We start from the raw sequence: 19,763 nt of genomic DNA, 5'->3' as shown, positions 1-19,763 counted from the left end.
TGAAGTCAGCGAACCCCTTGGCTTTGGGCGGAAGTTTCCCCCAACACCCCCAGATACAGTGCTCACTGCTCTGGGCTGGGCTCAGTCTTCTGTGCTGCCTGTGATGGCCTCACCTGGCCCTCTCCTGCCTGCAGGTCTGCTCTGCTCCTGGACTGCCAAGTCCTTGCAAACCCTTCCCTCCCTGGAGAGAAGCAGCAGGGGGTGCTGTAGGGTGGCAAAAGTGGATTCTGGGTGACCATACCCACCCGACACTGTGCAGACCTTATGCATGGCCAGGGATTCTGCCAGGGAACACATGGTGGGAAACAGTGGCTTTGTCTGCTGGGTCATCGTGTCAGGTGGGGGACAAGGATGCCCCTACCAGGGGTGAGGATAGGAGAGGCCCAGAGATGCTTCCTGGTCCTGGCCCTGCCCCTGCTTGTGTTTGTTCTCAGCAGACCCCACACCATTTCCCCTTTATTTGTGGAAGGATTGTATTTGGGCCACACCTAGCGGCACTCAAGTTACTCCTGGCTCTGTGCTCAGAAATCACTCCTGGCAGTGCTCAGGGTACCATATGGAATGTCGGGAATCGAATTCAGGTCAGCTGTATGCAAGTCAAATGCCCTCCTTGCTGTGCTATGGCTCCAGCCCACCATTGTCTATGAGATCTTAGCCATACGCGCCCCCCCACCCCCACAGCAAGGTTCTCTTCCCCCATTCACCACTGCAGAGTTTTCACATGTCTCTACACATATCAAACTTGAGTCTAACCTTTTGGGGTCATGATTTCCACCTTAATAAATAAATAAACATTTATTTTTTTCAGAGAAAGCAGTTGAGCCTTTTCTTGTTCTCCGATGTGTGCCTGAGTTGAGTTCGGGGGCCTCCCTTGGGTGTGAGTTGGGGTGAGGGATCCTGGCATGAACAGTGTAGAAACCACCTCTGTGAACAGCTTGGGATACCAGCAGTCCTAAGTTGCAGCTCACAACAGCTGTGTGAGGCCAACAGCCTCACCCGTCTGTCTCCTTCCCTTAGCGATGGTAAGAGCCTGCCAGATACACAGACCCCTTGACACAGTGCTACAGGGACATGTCCACAGCCCAGCTCGCTGGGGACAATCCTCCATCAGCCCAGAGGGTGAGGCAAGGTGTTGGGATGGGGAACCCGCTGATCCCTTGCCCCCACCCTACCCTGGTGAGACTCGGCCCCAGCTTGTGTTCAGCAGACAAGGATGTGCGCTTCAGCTCCTCTTTATTCTGAGGTGTGCGCAGAGCACTGCCATGAGAGCAAAGTGCCCAAGGAAAAGTGCTCAAAGGTGACAGGGCCTCAATGGCTCTCGATCTCTTGCTGGATCTCAGAGATGTAGGGATGGTCTTTGCCGTGGGCCACTTCCATGATGGCCAGGGCCTAAGGGTGAAGGAGCAAAATTGGGGTGAGAGTTTGTGGCAGCATGAACAATCCTACAGAGCTGGCCCCATAGATGGGAGTTTTAGGACCTCAGGTGCTGCTGTCACCATCTGCCAGGCATTGAACTTTCTAGATCAGTGAGTCAGAGTCATCGTGCAGCATAGATTGCTGGAGGGCCCCATAGCTCTGCCCACTCTGCTGTCACCCCATCTAGGCACAAAGTTTTCTTTTGGTTTTTGGGCCACACTCAGTAATGCTCAGAGGTTCCTTCTGGCTCTGCACTCAGAAATCACCCCCTGGCAAGCTTGGGGGACCATGTGGGATGCTGCAGATTGAGCCTGGATCAGCCACATGCAAGGCAAATACTCTCCCTGCTGTACTATTGCTCTGGCCCCAAACAGAAGGTTTTCTGACTTAAACACTGGCCCTGCCTGGGCTCCCAAAACTGGCAGGACACGCGGGTCCCTGGGGTCAATACTGCTCTATACCCTTCTCCAAACAACCCACATCCTAGCACCATAGGACCCCTGTGTGGCCCTCAGTCCCTGCAGGCCTGGGGCCCCATGCCCAGGCTTGGGTCTGCTCCAGATCTGAGCAGGCCATAAGATCGGCACTCCACACCCTAGCATGGTCTCCTCACTTGTGTCCTCCTCATAAGGGCTCCCGCAGGGAGGACCCATGGGGACACTCGGAACCCACTGCCTCTTCCCGAAGGTCCACATGAAACGCAGAGCTGCTGCATCTGAGCTGTGACCTCCAGAAAACTGCCATAGCTGGCTCAGAGACCCTTGGGGAGTAGCCTTTCAGCACTCCACTTCTCCCTCGGCAAAACCTGGGCTTATGCCGATGGTAAAAATCGACCACAGAGGCTAGGCTATGGAGCAATGATCAATTCCATTCTAGAAAGCGTCAAGGGACCTTCAGGATGCATCTGAGCTCCCTGGGCTGAGCCTCATGGGCACCCAGAGAGGGGACTCCTCAGGTCAGGGACCCCCTGGGGAGTGAGGCACCAAGAGGAGGGACCATACCTTGCGCAGGGCCCGCTCGCCAGCCGCCCTGTTGTCCAGACCCATGTAGAGGCGTCCCAGCTTCAACCACATGGATGCCACATTGAGTGAGTACAGCGGGTAATGTTTGCTGCAAAACCCAGGACAGCCCTGTCACACACGAGCCCACCTGTCCAGTCTCAGACCCAACTGCAGCCCAGTGGGTAGGATACCTGTGCCTCACCTGTAGGGCTTGATAATCTTCTGGCCATAGCGCAGGGCACCCTCCCAGTCCTGCATGTACAGGCACACGCCCATGGCCTGGTAACGCATGTGAAGCATGTATACGTTGCTGTCCTCAAACACGGAGCCCATCTTCTCCTGGCTCAACTCGCAGATCTCCAGCAGCTCACCTGGGGGTGCTGTGCCGTCAAGGAAAGGACCAGCCAGGGCAGGTAAAGGCGGGGTGGGAGCCAGGGAGGGGTTCAGGGAAAGTGTTCCCAATCCCAGCACCAAGCCCCTAGGCCAGGTACATGGGAAAGGAGGGAGTCAGGATTTCCCTGGGGAGGCATGGGGGTTCGGGGAGCGTGGCACGTGCTGTGAGCACATCCAGGTACCATGGCTCCTCTGAGCATCCCCACAGTCACAGGCTGGAGTCCTGGGCACCCGGGTTGTGGCCTGGTCATCCCACATCCTCAGGGCACTGGTGTGGGCCCCAACACCCCCCACCCTACTACCTAGCAGCTATCAGGCTCCACCCAGGTAGGTGCCTGACAGACATGGGCTTGTGTCCAGCCCTGGTGCTTGTCTGGGGACATCCCTGGGAATGGGGTGTTTAGGGAGCCTCTCGAGAATAGAAACTACAGGAAGTGGGTGGTCACCCTGGGGAGCAGTAGGGGCCCCGCAGCAGAAATGATCCCCATCTCAGACCATCTAGGGCCCCGCCCAACCACCATGAGTATCCCCATAGCCCGCCAGGATATATTTGTAGTGCTTGGCCCTACGGAACTCCTCAATGACAGCACGCGCGTAACGCACCATGTCCCGCACCACCTCAGCCTGTGGAGGGTCGCTCAGCTTCCGAATCTCCACCTTGGCCTTATCCTATGAGAACACAGTTGGGATGTGTGCATATACATGCATGCACACACATGTGCACACATGCTTGTATTCACTCGTCTGCACACATATACACATGCATCTTCACACTCAAGTTTGCATACATGTCTGCAAAGGACACAGGCTTGCATTTCAGAACTGCATACATGCCATATCTACAGATTCCTACTCACATTCACATGCATGTCTGCCTGTACTCACATGCTTTCACATGCAGATTGCATAGTATGCTCACACACATGCATGCTTATTGCATAGTATGCTTACACACATGCATGCTTGCATAAACATTCACTCATACATGCTTGGACACATCTCACACCTGATTCTAAGCTGAGAGGAAGCCCTGGCTCTGCTAGGGAGTGACAGCTAGTGATGGGGAGACCCCTGGACTGGCTCACAGGCTCATTTGCTCAATCACCTGCACATGGCTGACTCCAGGTGAGTCCTCAGACCCTGTCACAGCTCTCACCGCCATCCTGGGTGGTGGCTTGTGGGCTTCACTCACACCCAAGACACCCCTGGGACAAGGCCCTGGGATCCAGCCCCTCCTCACTGAGGGGGTCCCATGTCTAAGCTTTCTGGAGCTCAACTGGGCCAGTTCGGGCTCCACCACTCTGCCAAGTGCTCTCAAGGCCAGGAACAGGGTACTGCAGCGGGACACTCTACCCCGGAAGTCACTCCCAGATGGTCCTCAACCCAACCAGATGTGGGTGGATCTTTTCTAGCTGGACACTCTGCTGCCTAAGTGCAGCAGTAGCCGGGCCAGTACCCCCAAGACTCCCAAGAGCAGCAGAGGCTGGGCTGGACCAGTGGTCGGCAACCTGCGGCTCTCGAGCCACAAGTGGCTCTTTACACTTTTAATTTGGATCTTCTGTGTGCCGGGAGGCTGCTCCAGGAGTCAGGACTCTGCTCCTAGCCTCTGTCAGTGCCTGCCCTGTGTGGCTCTCAAAATAAATTTCAATCGTGGTTTTGGTGAGATTTGGCTCAGTTGAAAAAAAAGGTTGCCTACCACTGCGCTGGACCCACTCACCTTGTCCTGGCTGGTGCACTCGAGACACTGGCAGGTGAAGAAATATGAGTCCCGCAAACGTTCATTTCGGTCATCCGTGGGGTACAGGAGGTCAATGTAGCTCGTGAACACCTGCAGCCCCAGACATTTCCCCAGACACTGAGCCCTTGGGGGAGGAGATGGGGGGCTGTAGCTGTCACCCAGAACTCCTTGACCAGCCGCGTCAGCGCCTGCAGGACCTACATTCCCACCCTATCTTTGGGGACTACAGTCGCACTGTCTGCCCTGGGGAGAAGCTGAGGACCTGCCGGATCTGGCTACCCCTCTCTCCACACCTCTCCCCCACAAAACACACACACTTGGCACCACTCCCCATGGGGCCTGTTCTTCTCCCACCACCTGAATGAACGCTCCTGGCGGCCCTGACTAGGATAGAAACGTCACTCACCCCAGGAAAGTGCCTTTACGCTGGGACCCCCAAGACCTGGGTTTAGGGGAGCAGGAAGCTGCTGGGTTTGTGCCAGCGCAACCAGGAAAGTGGCCAGCAGAGGGCGACAGAGGCCGCACTGTTGGGGCTAAACAGCGGTGAGGCAGGGAGCACAGGCTCTAAGGCCAGCCCATCAGGAGACCCTCGACAGCAAGTTGAGTCTAAATAGAGCTAAGCTAAGTCTTTCTTGGATGGTTTTAGGGAGCATTGGGAAGGATCAGTCCAGGTCAGCCTGCAGAGGCTCTGTATGCCTTTACAGACACTCAGGCCAGTTCAGCCTGAGATCTCTGACGTCCCCATGGTCAAAGTGGCCCCCACTGACATTCCCCATAGGACATGTGAGTCGCATGCTCTCAAAGCGCCCCCATAGCATCCTGGACTCATGGGGTCCCAGACACTGCCAGTCATCTGGCCACTTGGCCTCAGCACAGCTCCGTGTCTCCGTGTCTTGATACATGACCCACAGGGTCATGTGTGGCTTTTTGTTTTTTTTGAGGTAACAACTGGCAGGGCTTGGAGGCCCCAAAAAAGTACTGGGGATGGGACCAGGGTCAGTGGCGTGTAAGGAGGCACCTCTGCCGTGGTCTTGCTTCAGCTCCAGTAACTAGATAAAGCCATGCATGGATGAGGGCATGTGAGAGCCTAGGGCCAGGCAGCACCATGCCCTGGGGACTCACTGAACTAAGGGCCTCATAGTAATTGGGAGACAGACGGTTCCCACTTCTATAGCAGCAGCCAGCTACATCCTTACCTCCTCCCCTGGGCCAATGTCCCGCACGGCTCTCACTTCTGCCTGTGTGCCCCGGTAGGTCACGATGACATTGGGGCAGCAGCTGTGGTTCATCAAGGCAACGCTGTGGGGACAGAGCGTGTCCCTGAGCATCAGGATAGGGGGGCAGGAGCTACAGATCCTGCTTCCTGGGATGCATGTCTGTGTGTATATATGTGAGTCCATGTGAGTGTAAGTGTGTGTTTATGTGTGTATATGTGTGAGTTTGTGTAAAGGTGTGAGGCGTGCACTGGTTAGGAGCACACTTTGTCTCCTCCAATGTGTGCACCGCCCCTGGCCTTTGTAGAAGAATAGGGAAGGGGAGAGGAAATAGGGCGGGGGGTGGCAGGGAAAAGGAAGAGAGATGCAGGCGAGAGAAGGACAGGGAGAGGTGCCTGCCTACTCGGGGAAGATGGCTGATCCCAGGTGCGACAGTTCCTCATCCTCGATGGTGAAGCCATTGCAGTTCACCTGCAAGATAGGGAACAAAGCAGCTCAGACTCCGGGCCTGCCAGACAACTGGGCAGGAGATATCCCAGGGAGAGATAAATGCCAGGAGAGGGTCCACAAATTCCCCAGCAGTCTTGTCAGTCATCACTGTTCACCCTGAGGTCTGGAACCAGGTGCAGAAGTTTCTGACCCAAAACCTCCCATGGCCACCTCAGCCATCATAGAGGCCACAGTGATTCCCTGTGGGCAGCTCCATGTCCCCCATGCCACCCAGGTGCCAGTAGGAGGACAAGGACCTCTCAAGCCCATCATGCTACCCACAGCGTGTCCCGGAGGTGCCAGAAGATTCGAGATGAGCCCCCATATCCCATCCCCCACCCCAAGGGTGCCCGGCCTCACCTGTGCAAAGAGCACCATGAGGCTGTCATGGTCGGGGAAGTCCAGATGCCGAGAGTAGAAGCGGTAAAGGGCCGTGATGTCTCCCTGGATCAGCTCCTTCTTCTCATTGTCCAACTTATCCAGGTCTGGGGGTGAAGTTCTGGTTGGGTGGGGTACCAGCTTCTAGTACCCCCTTGCAGGGGAGGGGAGAGAAGCAGAGCCCCCAGCCTCACATTCCCAGTCCCCACTCGTCTCACAGACAGAGTCACCGAACTCACTCTGAGACACACTGGCCAGAAACAGGGGCCGGGATCTCTGGCCTCTGTTCAAGTGGGGCCCCCCAGAACATTCTAGGGAAGACAGACAGGGGTGCTGAGAAGATGGTCAATGGTCCTAGTTCAATGCCCAACACTAAAATAAGTGGGGACTCAGCTGCAACCCTCAAATGCACATGAGCGCTGAGAGCATAGCTGGATCCAGTTTGCTCTAGTTCCATGTGTGAAGGTGACAGATACAGTCAGGAAGGAGCCGAAATACCCAACACCCCTCATCACCCCGATACTTACGGGATTCAAACTCCTTCACGGCCAGCAGCCGTTCCGATGGTGTCCGCTCGAGGTGCAGCTTCTGGAGGATGGGGGATGAAGTACACCTAAGGATGAGCAAGACCCCAACTTCCATCCCCAGGACCATGGAGAGGCCTAGTACTGTCCCCTAATACTTCAGAAGCAAGCCCTGTAAGAATGAGTCTGGCTGGGGCAATAGGACAGCTGGGAAGGCACTTGCCTTGTACTCAGCTGATCCAGGTTCAATCCCCATCGCCCCCTTTGGTCCCCCAAGCACTGCCAGGAGAGATCCCTGAGTGCAGAACCAGGAGTAACCCCCGAGCACTGCCAGGTGTGGCTCAAAAATACAGAAACAAGGGCCCGGAGAGATAGCACAGTGGCGTTTGCCTTGCAAGCAGCCGATCCAGGACCAAAGGTGGTTGGTTCAAATCCCGGTGTCCCATATGGTCTCCCGTGCCTGCCAGGAGCTATTTCTGAGCAGACAGCCAGGAGTAACCCCTGAGCATCGCCGGGTGTGACCCAAAAATCAAAAAAAAAAAAAAATACAGAAACAAGATTGGAGCTATAGCACAGCAGGGAGGCTTTTGCCTAGCACACGACCAACCCGGGTTTGAACCCCGGCATCCCATATGGTCCCTTGGAAACTGCCAGGAATGATTCCTAAGTGCAGAACAAAGAGTAAGCCCTGAGCACTGCTGGTTGTGGCCCACTCTAAAAGAAAAATAGAAACCACAGCAAAAAGTCTGGGGTGCTGAGAGGTGTCGGCCCAAGGTGGGCTCAGCCTCACAGTGCTCAGGAAGCTTCCGGGACTGTGCACCAATATGCTGTGGGGTGCAAGAGCTTCCGAGTCTAAGCCTGAGCTCGAGGCACACAGTAGGCTCAAAAATGCTCATTAGAAAGCGGCTTTCCAAGGCCCTGACTTGAAAAGACAGATCAGGAGACATCAGCTTATTATCCACCTTCTGCAGTGCCCCAGACCCACCCCCCAACAACCTCACGCCTTCTCGGGGCGAATTCTGCCTCTCACAAAGCCCAGGCGCTGGCCGTGGGCACCGCAGCCACTTGAAAGTGTGTCTGCCTTTGTTCCGGCCCCCCAAAGGGGCCACAATAGCACACCCGCGCAGCTTTGAACCCCTGAATAAACTTGGTGTTGACAAGAGTTCAAACGCAGGCTGGAGCACTGGCCCTGGACGGCTTTGTCATCAGCCCTTGGGGGGAGGGGATACAGGTGGTCTTGGCCCTCACCTCCCTCATTAACACTTCAGTATCCCCCACCTGGCTCACGAGTCTGGTACCCCCCATCCTGTGCCAACTCTGAGTAAGAACACTTCATTTTTGTTTTTCTTTTCTGTGGTTTTCATTTTGTTTTGCTTTTTTCATCATTGAGCCTGATGGTGAGGAGAAGCTGGCCAGGAAACTTTCCATTCAATAGAGCCTGAAGGGTGGTAGTGTTTAAAATGAGCGAACAGAGTAGCACTATCTCCTGGGGGAGTTTGGTGCCTGCTTTACAGGGAAGATGCATCTCTCTGGGCAAACACATCTCTGGGCAGCATCTTCCATGCACAGAGATGGTTCTTGGGTACAGAAGGCAGCCCTGTCCTTTCATTCAGGCACACACATGAGTCTTTCAGTCATAGCTCTGGATTTCAGGCTCACATGAAGATGCAGAGCTGTGCAGACTGCCCTCAACACCCTGTGCCCCTAATAGCTTGAAGGAAGTACCCTGCAGTCTCATCTGGGGCCACTGGAAAGCAGCAAGTGGGGGCGGATCCCACAGGAGTGCTAACTCCACAGGGTGCCCTCTGACCTCTGACCCATTCTATTGGCCCCGGGTGACACATTCTGGGACAGCTCACCCACCCTGTGACCACCCTGTGCACCCCACTTACTCATCCCCACCCCTGTGTATCCGCTGGAAGAGGAGAGCCCCCTCTCACCTGCTTGGCCAGAATTCTGGCTGTCAGCCGTACTGTCTCCGAAGGACTCCAGTTCTCCCCAAAAACAACCATGGGGGTGCATTCGAGTCTGTGTAGGGGCCAGTCTTCCCTCTGCAGTGGGAGAGGGTAGGTACATGCAAGCACACATACATACAAACGTGTTGCACATACACCAAAATCGTTTCTGAAGGGAGGACAGCAAAACCCCACGCCTGCAGCCCAGTAATTCATGCAACCCATTTTTGGAAGGCACAGAATAAGCAATGGAGCCCCTGAAGGAGACAGAGTCCTACAGGGCCCAGGTCCAAAATGAAGAGCAAGATGAGGAGAAGCGCTTTGTACCCCCATACACACCCTGGGTCCCGGTGCTGGTGTGGCTGTACCCTGAGTCCGTCTGACTGTCCTTGCCAAGAGGCACTGCAGGGACCTTCCCTCCCCATGGGATAACGAGCCCGAATGGGGGCTCAATCAGGCCTGGGAACATTCTAGAACATGGATTCAGACCCCTACACCCTGATTTATGCCACACTGGAGCACCAAGGACCAGTGGAAGGAGAGAGGGCAAAGAGAGGAGTCTAAGCAGGTTGGCACTGAGTGTCCAGCTCCCTGCCCAGGGGCAGGTGGTAGAAAAAAACCCTAAATACAAAGTGGGGTGATGGATAGGGCCTGGGGGTGCCCAGGGCTGCAGAGGCCACTGCAAAGGACAGAAGTGGGGTATAAAGGCAAGAGCACTGCCTTGTGAGTACCTAGGGACTTGAAGAGCACAGCATATACTGGTGTATCCCTAAGGGTCCATCTATGGGGACTCAGCTCCTTAGTCAATGAATGGGATTTGAAGACTGGGCTTTCTGACCCTCCTACCAACTGGGGGAGGAAGGCTAGGCCTCCTCAGCCAGGCTGCAACATCAGCTATGCAACTGGGCACAAGGCTTAATCCCCGTGTGTCGGCATCCACAGCTGCAAAGAACATGATCCTGGCACCTTAGCAGCCATAAGTCCCACTGAGCCTTTCTGCCTTCCAGGTCTGACAGCCAGGCCCAGAGGAGCCACAGCCAGGGCAGGCCCCCACAGCCCCCATGGCCTCAGCAACCCGCCAACATGGCGTTGTAGCCTCTCTGGCTCCATCCCCCAATCCATCCCTAAGGCCTTCACTGACACACAGATACACACAGTGCCTCTTCCTCTATATGTGTCAGGAAGGGACTCCAGAAGGTTCTCCCACCTTACAGCCCCTTTCCACAGCTGCTTAGTGATAAGGACTTGGAGGCCAGGAAGGAAGCAAAGTGGTTAGGGTTACACCAGCATGTACCCAAACCTGGGTTAGATCCTGATGCCCCAGGATCCCTGGAGCAGAGATGGGTTTTTGGGGTGTAGCCCAGGTCTCCAGGGGGTTGGTTTAGCCACCTCCTCCCCACCCCCATATCCACAAGGCCCAGCACTCAGTCCTTCCAGGAGGTGTGAGTTAGATACGGGAATCTTATCACAGTGCCTGGAATGAAGTCATGGAATTCCCTGGGCCTCATAACATTCCATCTCCAGTACGGCACAGGGAGCACATCTGAGGCTCTGGCAATGCTTGTGGGAGGCCCTGTGACAGGTTGAACAGTGCTGGGCCACCTGGGAAGGACCGAGAATGCAACTGAGAGTAGGTCATGGGACAGCTACCCCTACCTGGCACTCGGCATCGCAGTAATAGGCCTGTTTGCAGCGGCCACATTTGGATAGGCTCTCCTTCCTGCAAGAAAGAGAGGGCCAAGTCTGTGTGGGTGAGAGGGGACCCCTGTATCTTCTTACATCAGGGCCTGTGGCCCTGCCTGTCAGTATCTGTAGCCATGATTCAGTTTGGGGGAACCAAACTAAAGAAATCATTTCATCATCTGCTGGGGGCGGGTGATGCTGCTGGAAGGAAGCGCCTAGAAGGTTGGCCCCCAGAGAAGGGAGCAGACCTCTGGGGTCCTGAGAAGGGAGACAGGGACAGGTGCTGAGCAGGGGTGGAAAATGGGAATGTGTAGTTTACTGTACCACAGGCTTGATAACCAGCCAGCCCTCCCACCTTTCAGCCAGCCACCCAACAGCTGAAAGTCAGACCCAAATTCAATAAGCATGTCCCCCAAAATGACAAAGCCAGTGAGCGGGGACCCAGGTGACCCCAAGAATCCAGGCAATAGGGGACAAAAGCACCAAGTCACAGGCTAGAGAGCTTCTGTGGAGCACACAGTGATTCTTCTCACCTCACGCAAGTATGTGTCAACTGAGAATCAATAGGAAGTCAGGTGTTTGATGACTGCAGCCCACAGTACAGTGGGAAGGGCCTTTGCCTAGTTTGAGGCCAACCCCAGGTTTGATCCCAGCATCCCGTAGGGTCTCCCCAAGTCCCACCAAGAGTAATTGGTGAATGAGCCAGGAGTGACCACTGTGCAGACCAAACAACTGGTGTTTGATCATTTTGCAAAAGTGTTTTATGTCTGGGTTCTCTGTTGCTCCAAGTCACTTGGCTGAGAACCTTGTGAGAGGAGTGTGGAAAGGGTGTTAGGGGCAGTGGAAGAGTCTTTGGGGTCCTCACAAATGTAGGCCCCTTGACCAAGTGTGTTACACATGAGGCCAGAGACGTATCGGGGTAGGCCTGGTCTTTGAGCACAGTGGTGCAGCTCAAGAACTCAAAGAAAACAACAGAAAAGTTAGTTTAGAACCAAGCCAGTGTGTGAATGAGTATTTCCAAGTGGCTGAACCTGGTCTGGTACCTGGCACGACATGTTTCCCAAGTTCTGACAGGAATGATCTCCGAGCACCACAGGGTGCAGCCTCCAACCAAACACCAAGCAAAGCTTCTGTTCCTTGCCACCACCCTGTGTCTAATGCATCAATGACAGGTGGACAGGTTTTAGGCGTCGGGTCTTTTCTCAGAGCCAGTGTCGGTGGTGCAGGCAGCACCTAACCTGAGCGGAACATGTTTCTTTGGCTTGAGCATCAGGAATGAATAAAAAATGAGACTCTCTCTCCAGGGCCAGAGAGATAGTATGGAGGTAAGGCATTTGCCTTTCATGCAGAAGGACGATGGTTCAAATCCCGGCACCCCATATGGTCCTTGTGCCTGCCAGGAGCAATTTCTGAGTGTAGAGCGAGGAGTAACCCCTAAGACCTGCCGGGTACGACCCAAAAAACAAACAAACAGACAAACAAAAGAACAAAAAACAAAACGAGAACACAGGAGTCAGACGATTTTCATCTGCCACTCTGCACCTGCCCCCTGTAAAGCCACAACCACATCAAGTAACACCCACTAGAGTGTCTCCTTATTCCTGTACAGCAGGGCAGAGGGATTCTCAAGCCTTTGCTTTAGGAGCAAATATCTGCCCCACTGAGTCTGCCAGGACCTTGAGGGCAAACATGATGCACAGAGCGAAGAGGGGGCATGCAGAGGAAGAAGGAATGCATGCAATCAGGGCCTGTGTCTTGACCCAGGTGGGAGGAAGGGGGCCTGGAAGATATACACAGGCCCTTTCAGACACATACAACATAATTCCTTTACTTGCTTTTCAAAATGTAGGAGCCACAGAGAGCAACAGGTGAGAGATGCAATTAGCAAGTTGAGTTTGTAAGGCCGGCCCCAGGGGCTGTTGGTGTGGATGAAAAGGATTTGATCCTGGGAGCACCCACCAGGGAGGACGCCTGACAGCTGGGTGGGTTTCCCATGAAAGGGAATTGGAGGGAGTTTGCGATGACAATGACTTTTAACTAACGGGCGACAGGAATAACAGTGGGCTGTGGAACAGAGGCAGCCCTGGCCAAACAACAGAGAGAAAAGGGGAAAGAAAGAGAAAAAGAGGGGCGCAGGCAGGATACAATCTGACTCCTCCTCAGTCTGAAAGAGGACAATCAGACAGTGGCGGCCTCCCAGGCTGGAAAGTTTTAGCTGTGAGGAATCAAAATTGGGGGGACTGTGGCAAGGCACAAGGATAACACCACAGGAGGAAGCGAGGCTCTGGGAGATCTTTAATCCACAATGGGACCCCACAAAGGGTCTCGGGCTGCAGCGGAAAGGGGGGTCTCCCCAGAGCTGAGCTGGCCCCTTTCCTTCTGCCGGGCTTTGTTCTGGTGCTTGTTAAAAGTTTCAGCATGGGGCCTCTCGGGGAGGTGGGAAATATTTAAGTCAGCCAGGTAGCTACTAATAGGTGCCCCCAATTCTGGGGAGAGGAACTACGTGGGGGCAGGGGAGCTCGGATGGTGGTGGGGTTGAGGCATGAGGTGGTGGAGCCCACAGATCTGAGGACACAGCATAATGCACAGTGGTGTCTCTTCTCCTGACAAGCTGCAGAGACCCCACACACATACCCCCAGTACTGCTAGTGTAGCCTCCAAACAGGAAGTAAGACTGTAGGGCCTTGGGGCTGAGGTGGAAGAGTCCATCCTCCCCCCCCCCCACGGCATTAGTAGGAATCAAACCAGGGGCTCTCACGTGCAAGGCATTGAACCAGCCCTTGGAACCATATTTTTATCCAGCACACCCAAATTCAAATTTTAAAGGTCAGGCCTTTTTTTTTGTTTTTTTTTTTTTGTTTTTGTTTGTTTGTTTTTTGGTTTTTGGTTTTTTTTTTTTTTTTTTTTTTTTTTTTTTTTTGGGTTTTTGGGTCACACCTGGCAGTGCTCAGGGGTTACTTCTGGCTCTATGCTCAGAAATTGCCCCTGGCAGGCACAGAGGACCATATGGAATGCTGGGATTTGAACCACCGACCTTCTGCATGAAAGGCAAATGCCGTACCTCCATGCTATCTCTCTGGCCCCTAAAGATCAGGCCTTTAAAAAAGAAAATTGACACTACATTTCCTCAGTGTGTGAGTGTAGATCACACTAAAGCCCACTGGATGTCTTGGGAAGGTGCTATCTGTCTGGGTGGGACCCTCGCAACACTTTACTCATGCCCCAAAACCAGTCCCGCTGAGCTCAATTTGAAACTGCACACTGGGCTGGGTATTCTGGTCTCTAGCATTTTCTCTGTGCATGTCTCTCGAGATACATGTCATCAGTTTTTCAATAAGGGAGATCTGGGAAATTGGTGGTGGGAATGTTGCACTGGTGAAGGGGGGGGTGTTCTTTACATGAGTGTAATCATACAACTATAATCATGTTTGTAATCACGGTGTTTAAATAAAGATAATTATAAAAAAAATAAATAAAAGAAAAAATGAACCCCTTTTGGGGGGAGGCATGCTCAGTGGTGCTCAGGGATAACTCCTGGCTATGTGCTCAGGAGACCAGATGCAATGCCAGGGATGTAACCAAAGTTGGCAGCATGCAAGGCAAGTGCCTGTACCCCTTAACTAAATCTCCAGCCTGAACCCACAAATGGTACTGACTTCCCTAGAACAACTGCGAAGACCCTGCAGAGAGCCCTTGGGTCTGGGGCCTGCAGAAGAAATGTGTAGTTCACCCACACAGAAGCCCTACCCCCCAGGGATTTCTGCCCCTTGGGGTGCATTGGTTGGACATCATTTCTGTCCAACTATGTCCAGTTGTTTTCCAGGAGCTTGATACCTAGCAAGCACCCTAAAATATTAAATATACCTTCAGGTATTGAATAAAGCGCACCCACTTCTGCCCACACAGCACTCCAGAAATCAATGCAGCAGCATCCCACAAGCCTTGGGGGGACAGATGCATAAGAGCCCATCCTTTTATTAGACCTCAGCTCTCCTTCAGAGAATTAGGTCAAGATGTCTTGAGATTTCTCTCCTAATTTTTAAATAGACATCGCAAGTTATGGTGTTGTTAGGAATAGTTTTAGGGCTTATTTGGGTTCAGAAAACCCATTAGGTCCAGCTGCTACCGGCTCTCCCAGGCCATGTCTGGCCTGGGGTCTCCCAAGACTGGTATTAAACTCTGCTGAGCCTCATCCCCTGGGGCCAAGCCAGGAGTACCTCCTATGCATCCTTCAAGACTCATCTGTGACAACCCATAGGACCTTCCCTCTTCTCCCCTCGAAGGTCTAGCACCCCAAATTCACACACACTCATGCTTTCCACTGCATCACTTGAGTCTCCAGAGCTCCCATTAATTAACTGGCATGAGGTGCCGGCCTATTTTTAAACACCAGAGGAGAAAAGCAGCCAGTTATTTGCACACCACAGCTCACTTAGCACCATGGACCAGCTCCACGGTCTGTGTCCATCCCTAGAGTCATATGGAAGTACTCACAGGCCTTCCATACTACCTTGGGAGAGGGGCACTACAGGCTGTTTCCCCCAAACAAAACAGGAACAAGCTCAAGGCTCCCGCCCAGTACCTTCCTCCCTAGGGAACTGAGCTTCTTATTATAGGGAGGGTGAAAAAAAATGCACCTGACTTCTGGTCATCATCACTCAAGGCATTCCGGGGTTGGGTTTGGGGTTGGAGCCCTGGTTTCAATCCACCACATCCAATCAGTAACAAGGCTATAAAGCAAACCACTGTCCAAAGTTATGCTTTCAAAAATGGCTCTCAGCTGATAGATGGGATGCAAGTTTGAGGGGGTAGGGGAGGTCTGATGGAAAGTGAAGGCTGGAGACAGGATTAGTGTGGAAACAACGTATATCTGAACCCCAATCAAGGGTAACTTTGTAAAAGTAGAGGTGACTAAAGAAAAGAAAACTGGTTAGCTTGTTTTCTGTTACACTTGGCAATGCTCAGGAGTTAATCTTGGCTCTGCACATAGGGATCACTCCTGGTAGGGCTCAGAGAACCATACAGAGTGCAAGGGATCAAACACGGGTTAGCAGCATGCAAGGCAAGTGCCCTTCCTGTTGTACTCTGGCTCCCGACCAAAATATTCTTTTTTATTTTAGGTCTCCTTAGGCCACAGAGATGTCTCAAGAGGCTGACCTCATACTTGACATGTGGAAGGCCTGGGTTCGAGCCTCAGCACTGCAGGGTCCCCTGAGTCCAGAGCTGGGTAAGGTCCCCAAAACTGAAAGAAAAATAAAAGCTAGAAGAAAGGCATAATTATGTTTACAAGTTCGGGGCAAACTCTGAATTTAGATGTCCTCTGGATCTTGGACTAGCTGAGGTTATGGCTGAGCTTCGGCCAGATAGTTTGAGCAGTGATTGTGTGGGTCCATGAGTTCCAAGGTGTCCAGGTGTACTCCTGGTACCTACATGTGAGCACACATTCTAGCAATAAGCCGGTGGAGCCCACACCCGGAACTACGGGAGTTACCTGAAAGGACAGAGGGCACCTCCTTTCCACTCCTGGTTAAATTCTCAGTAAGCTCAGGAGGGGGCCGTGTGCACCCAACAACCAAGGGCCCCTAAACTTAATGGGGTCAAAATGTGCCTGACTCACCGTGTGACCTGAGGCTACAGGGATGGCCCATGGGCTGGAGTAAACTAAGTGCCCAACATGCCCAGTGTCCTGGAAATGACCCCCATCACTCCCGGGGGAGCCCCGATGGCCCCAGCTGGAGATCCTCTTCCAAAAATAAATCAAAGTCAACACAGTATCATAATGCCTGGTTTGGCAATTGTGGAATAGATGAAGAGTACGCACAAGGCAATGTTGAAAGTGATACTGCCTCCTCCCTGGGGAACTGCTGGATGCTGCTGGACAGACATGTCCGTAGACATTCGAGGGTGAAAGAAAAGACACTAAACCTCTGAGAAATGCCTTAGGGTAGATTCAAAATGTACCCAACTCAAGAACAAACATGGCGGGGGTTTTTTTTTTGGAGGGGTGCACATGCATTTTGAGGAAAGCTTTTACTCAGCCAGCTCAACCAATTCTTGGATTGCAAATGCCTCCTCAAGGAGGAAAGATTGGGGGTAACCTCTGTTACCTCTGTTGAGGTTGAGTTTTCCTCCAAAGTGCCAACCTTGATGGAGTGACAATAACAAATATCATTCAGAAACAGAGTCAAAGATTACTTGACCTCAGCCAGTATGAGAGGAAAAGAGGACAGGGCAAGCACCTTACATGTGGCTGAGCCCTGATCCATCCCTGGCACCCCAGGTCACGCCAGGAGTAGTCCCTGAGCACAGAGCAAGAGGAAGGACTGAACACTGTGGCCACCTTCCAAAAATGAGCTCAATTGTTCCCCTGAAGGCTGGTGAAGTCGCATGAGACCTGAAGGCCATGCAGAGCTGACACTAGCGCCCACCTTCTAAGATGGGAGGGAGATCTGAACTCTAAATCTCATCGGAGAGACCAGATAGAGGATACCACTCAGTGCAGATATCGGAGTCTGTCTCCCAAAAGGCAGTCCTAGAGTGGCCATGCCTCTGGGGTGGTGACACCCTCTGTGCCTGTGACCCTGTTCCCCAGATATTTCAACAAAAGCCTACCCCAGTGGCAGAAGGCAGGAAAGATCAAGGACGCCCTGTCTTTGCAGCGCTTTTTAACTTTGGGCAAAGGAGCACTCACTTCACACGGAGGCACAGAGCAAGGCCATGAAGCATGACCTTGGTCTTCTAGGCTGCAATAGAAGACAACGCATACATGTAGCTGAAGGGCAGTCCCTTTGCATGTGCCCCCCGAGGAGGCCAACTCCGTACAAGATTACTGTCGTGCTGCACCTCTGACTTCTGAAACTCTTTCCTTGGGGGACTAAGACATAGGTCTAGCAGCGGAGGCATGCTGATTCCTCAGAGGCGTGCCGGGTTTGCCAGGTCCTGGAGCGTAACAGACTCAGGGCACCTTCACTTCTAAGCTGAAGAAACTGAGGTTCCAAGAGAGAGAGAGAGATGCGAAACCTCGTTTCTTGAATGCTCGGATGGGCCTGGGACTAAGTCCATCTAGAGGCTCTGCAAGCAGTGGTGCTGCGCTGGGCCCGACTAGGTGGGATGAAACGGGCAGGTAGATGGGAAAAGCTCATAAGTTCGGTGGAAACACATTGAATAAGGCATGATCTCAGAGGATCCTAGGCTAGGAAATTCAGGATTAGTTTCGTCACTGAAAGACTGGCGCATGGGAGGGGGCCGTGTGTAGGCAGACCACCACCAACAACAACCCCACAAGTTTGCGAGAGTTAACTCTGGGGACCGGTAGTCCATCCACAGCTGCACTTTTGATGTTGGAAGCCTCCGTGAGCTGCCTGTGACCTAGAGCAGGCAGGCGAGCTGGATCTGAGGTTGCTCAGAATCTTCCCAGTGTGTAGATGTCAGGCCAGCAGACACGTGGGCTGCAGATTCCCAATTACACCCTCTTCTAGTCCCGTCCAGGAGTCCAGGGTCAGCGCCGCGCACCCCCTACCCCAGACTCAGGTTTCAACACCAGGTGCAGAGAAGGAGGCACGCGGCCTGGACCACCACAAGCTGGCCAGGGGGTGGGGGACCTAGGGGATCGGGTGTCCAGGCCTTCGACCGGCAGGGAAAGGGCGAGTCATACCCGCCACCAGGATTCAGCCCGGACGACCAACCGGTTCACGATGGTGGGGAAAGGGGATGTACTGGGCGCCCACCTAGCAAGGGAGGCCTGGGGGCCGCGGGCACCCCTGGCGGTGAGTCCCGAGAGCACGTGTCCAGGCGGGGCGGGGTCCCCGCGCCTCCCGCTCCGCCCCCCGCCGCCCAGGGGCGCTGGGATCTGGTGGTGTGCTAAGTCAGGGCCCGCCGCACCGCAGCGTTCCCCCGAACCCACCTACCTGGCGAAGCAGTGTTCACAGTGGTGACCGCGCTCGCTCACCGACAGCACGCAGGCGTAAGCCGGGCAGCAGAAAAGCAGGTCGCCCACCTGGAAGGACTGCAGGGCGCGCAGTCCCCGACCCTTGCCCGGGCTGCTGAAGCGCTCCAGGCCGCCCAGACCCTCGGTGCGCATCGCGGCGGTGGCTGCGGCGAGGTCTGTGCGCACTTGCACGCGCGCGCGCGCGCGATCGGACCCAGGGTACCGGAGCAGCGTCAACACCGCGGCACGGGCCAGGCCACAGCTCCCCGGAAAGAGACCAGCCCCGTCAGGCCAGGGCGCCCTAGGGGAGGGATCGGGGGACCGCCCCGCCCCGCCTGGACCCCGCGGCCACCGCCCCGCACGCGCCCTGCTGCTTCCGGCGAGGTGGCGCGGGAGGAAGAGGAGGAGGCGGGGCGGGAGCGCCCGGAATGCGTCGCCTGCTGGTTCCTTGGGCCAATCCAGAAGCCAAGTTGTAGCTTTTCCACTTCCTGCCCTTGACTCGGGGCCCCCACCCCTCAGAATCTAACGGGGATAAACGGAGAGAAGGGAAAGTTTGGGGAGTCTGCGTTTCAGGGTTCCTTGGCTTTATTAATCCTTGCAAGCGTTAACCTTACTCTTGCAGTCAGTGCAGGAAGATAGGTTCTCTAAGTCTAAATAGCAGAGCCGTGTTAGGCTATGGCCCAGGTTCCCCAGGCCGTGTTGACTGGCATTCACCTCTTGCTCTGGTCATCTCAGAAATGCCCATTTGACCCTGAGTCACGGATAAGTGTGAGAAGACCCAGGCAGCCTACAGACAGACGGTGCCAGCCTTGCCCAGACTTCTCTTCTGCAGCAGCAAGGCAGGACCTACTTAATAGAGCATCAAGGATCGTCTAAGGAATGAAATGGACAGGCAGATAGGAAAGACTCATAAATTGGGTGGAAACACTTAATAACAAGTGATCTCAGAGGAAGCTAGGCTAGGAAATTCAGGACCACTGGAAGACAGGCGCAAGGGAGGGGGCCCTGTGTAGGCAACCCTTGGGAAAGGGTAGGTTTTCAGTGG

At 54.0% G+C, this 19,763-nt stretch overlaps 2 protein-coding genes across 2 annotated transcripts in view; both read right to left on the bottom strand.

Moving 5' to 3' along the window:
* Positions 1 to 19,763, bottom strand: part of PROX1 (prospero homeobox 1) — a 612,185-nt gene that overhangs the window by 425,183 nt on the left and 167,239 nt on the right. The window lies entirely within an intron of this gene.
* SMYD2 (SET and MYND domain containing 2) lies at positions 1,217 to 19,053 on the bottom strand. The gene is made up of 12 exons (XM_049769545.1): positions 18,699 to 19,053; positions 10,765 to 10,828; positions 9,094 to 9,204; positions 7,157 to 7,217; positions 6,612 to 6,736; positions 6,166 to 6,233; positions 5,745 to 5,847; positions 4,528 to 4,638; positions 3,359 to 3,479; positions 2,620 to 2,794; positions 2,418 to 2,526; positions 1,217 to 1,389 (listed from the first exon to the last, which is right to left on the bottom strand). The coding sequence occupies exons 1-12, from the start codon at positions 18,869 to 18,871 to the stop codon at positions 1,309 to 1,311; spliced, it is 1,302 nt and encodes a 433-aa protein (XP_049625502.1). The 5' UTR covers positions 18,872 to 19,053; the 3' UTR covers positions 1,217 to 1,308.

Source organism: Suncus etruscus, chromosome 3 (genome assembly GCF_024139225.1).
Source record: "Suncus etruscus isolate mSunEtr1 chromosome 3, mSunEtr1.pri.cur, whole genome shotgun sequence".
NCBI classification, from domain to species: domain Eukaryota; kingdom Metazoa; phylum Chordata; class Mammalia; order Eulipotyphla; family Soricidae; genus Suncus; species Suncus etruscus.
The sequence above is the reverse complement of the archived record's forward strand: the minus strand, read 5'-3'. Positions and strand labels throughout refer to the sequence as shown.

Excerpts from the sequence above, each read along its gene's own strand:
- SMYD2 (XM_049769545.1), bottom strand. The coding sequence starts at position 18,871 with ATGCGCACCGAGGGTCTGGGCGGCCTGGAGCGCTTCAGCAGCCCGGGC. Across the intron at positions 7,218-9,093 it reads CCAGAATTCTGGCCAAGCAG|AAGCTGCACCTCGAGCGGAC; the intron begins GTGAGAGGGGGC and ends CCCATCCTCCAG. Across the intron at positions 6,234-6,611 it reads TCATGGTGCTCTTTGCACAG|GTGAACTGCAATGGCTTCAC; the intron begins GTGAGGCCGGGC and ends CCTATCTTGCAG.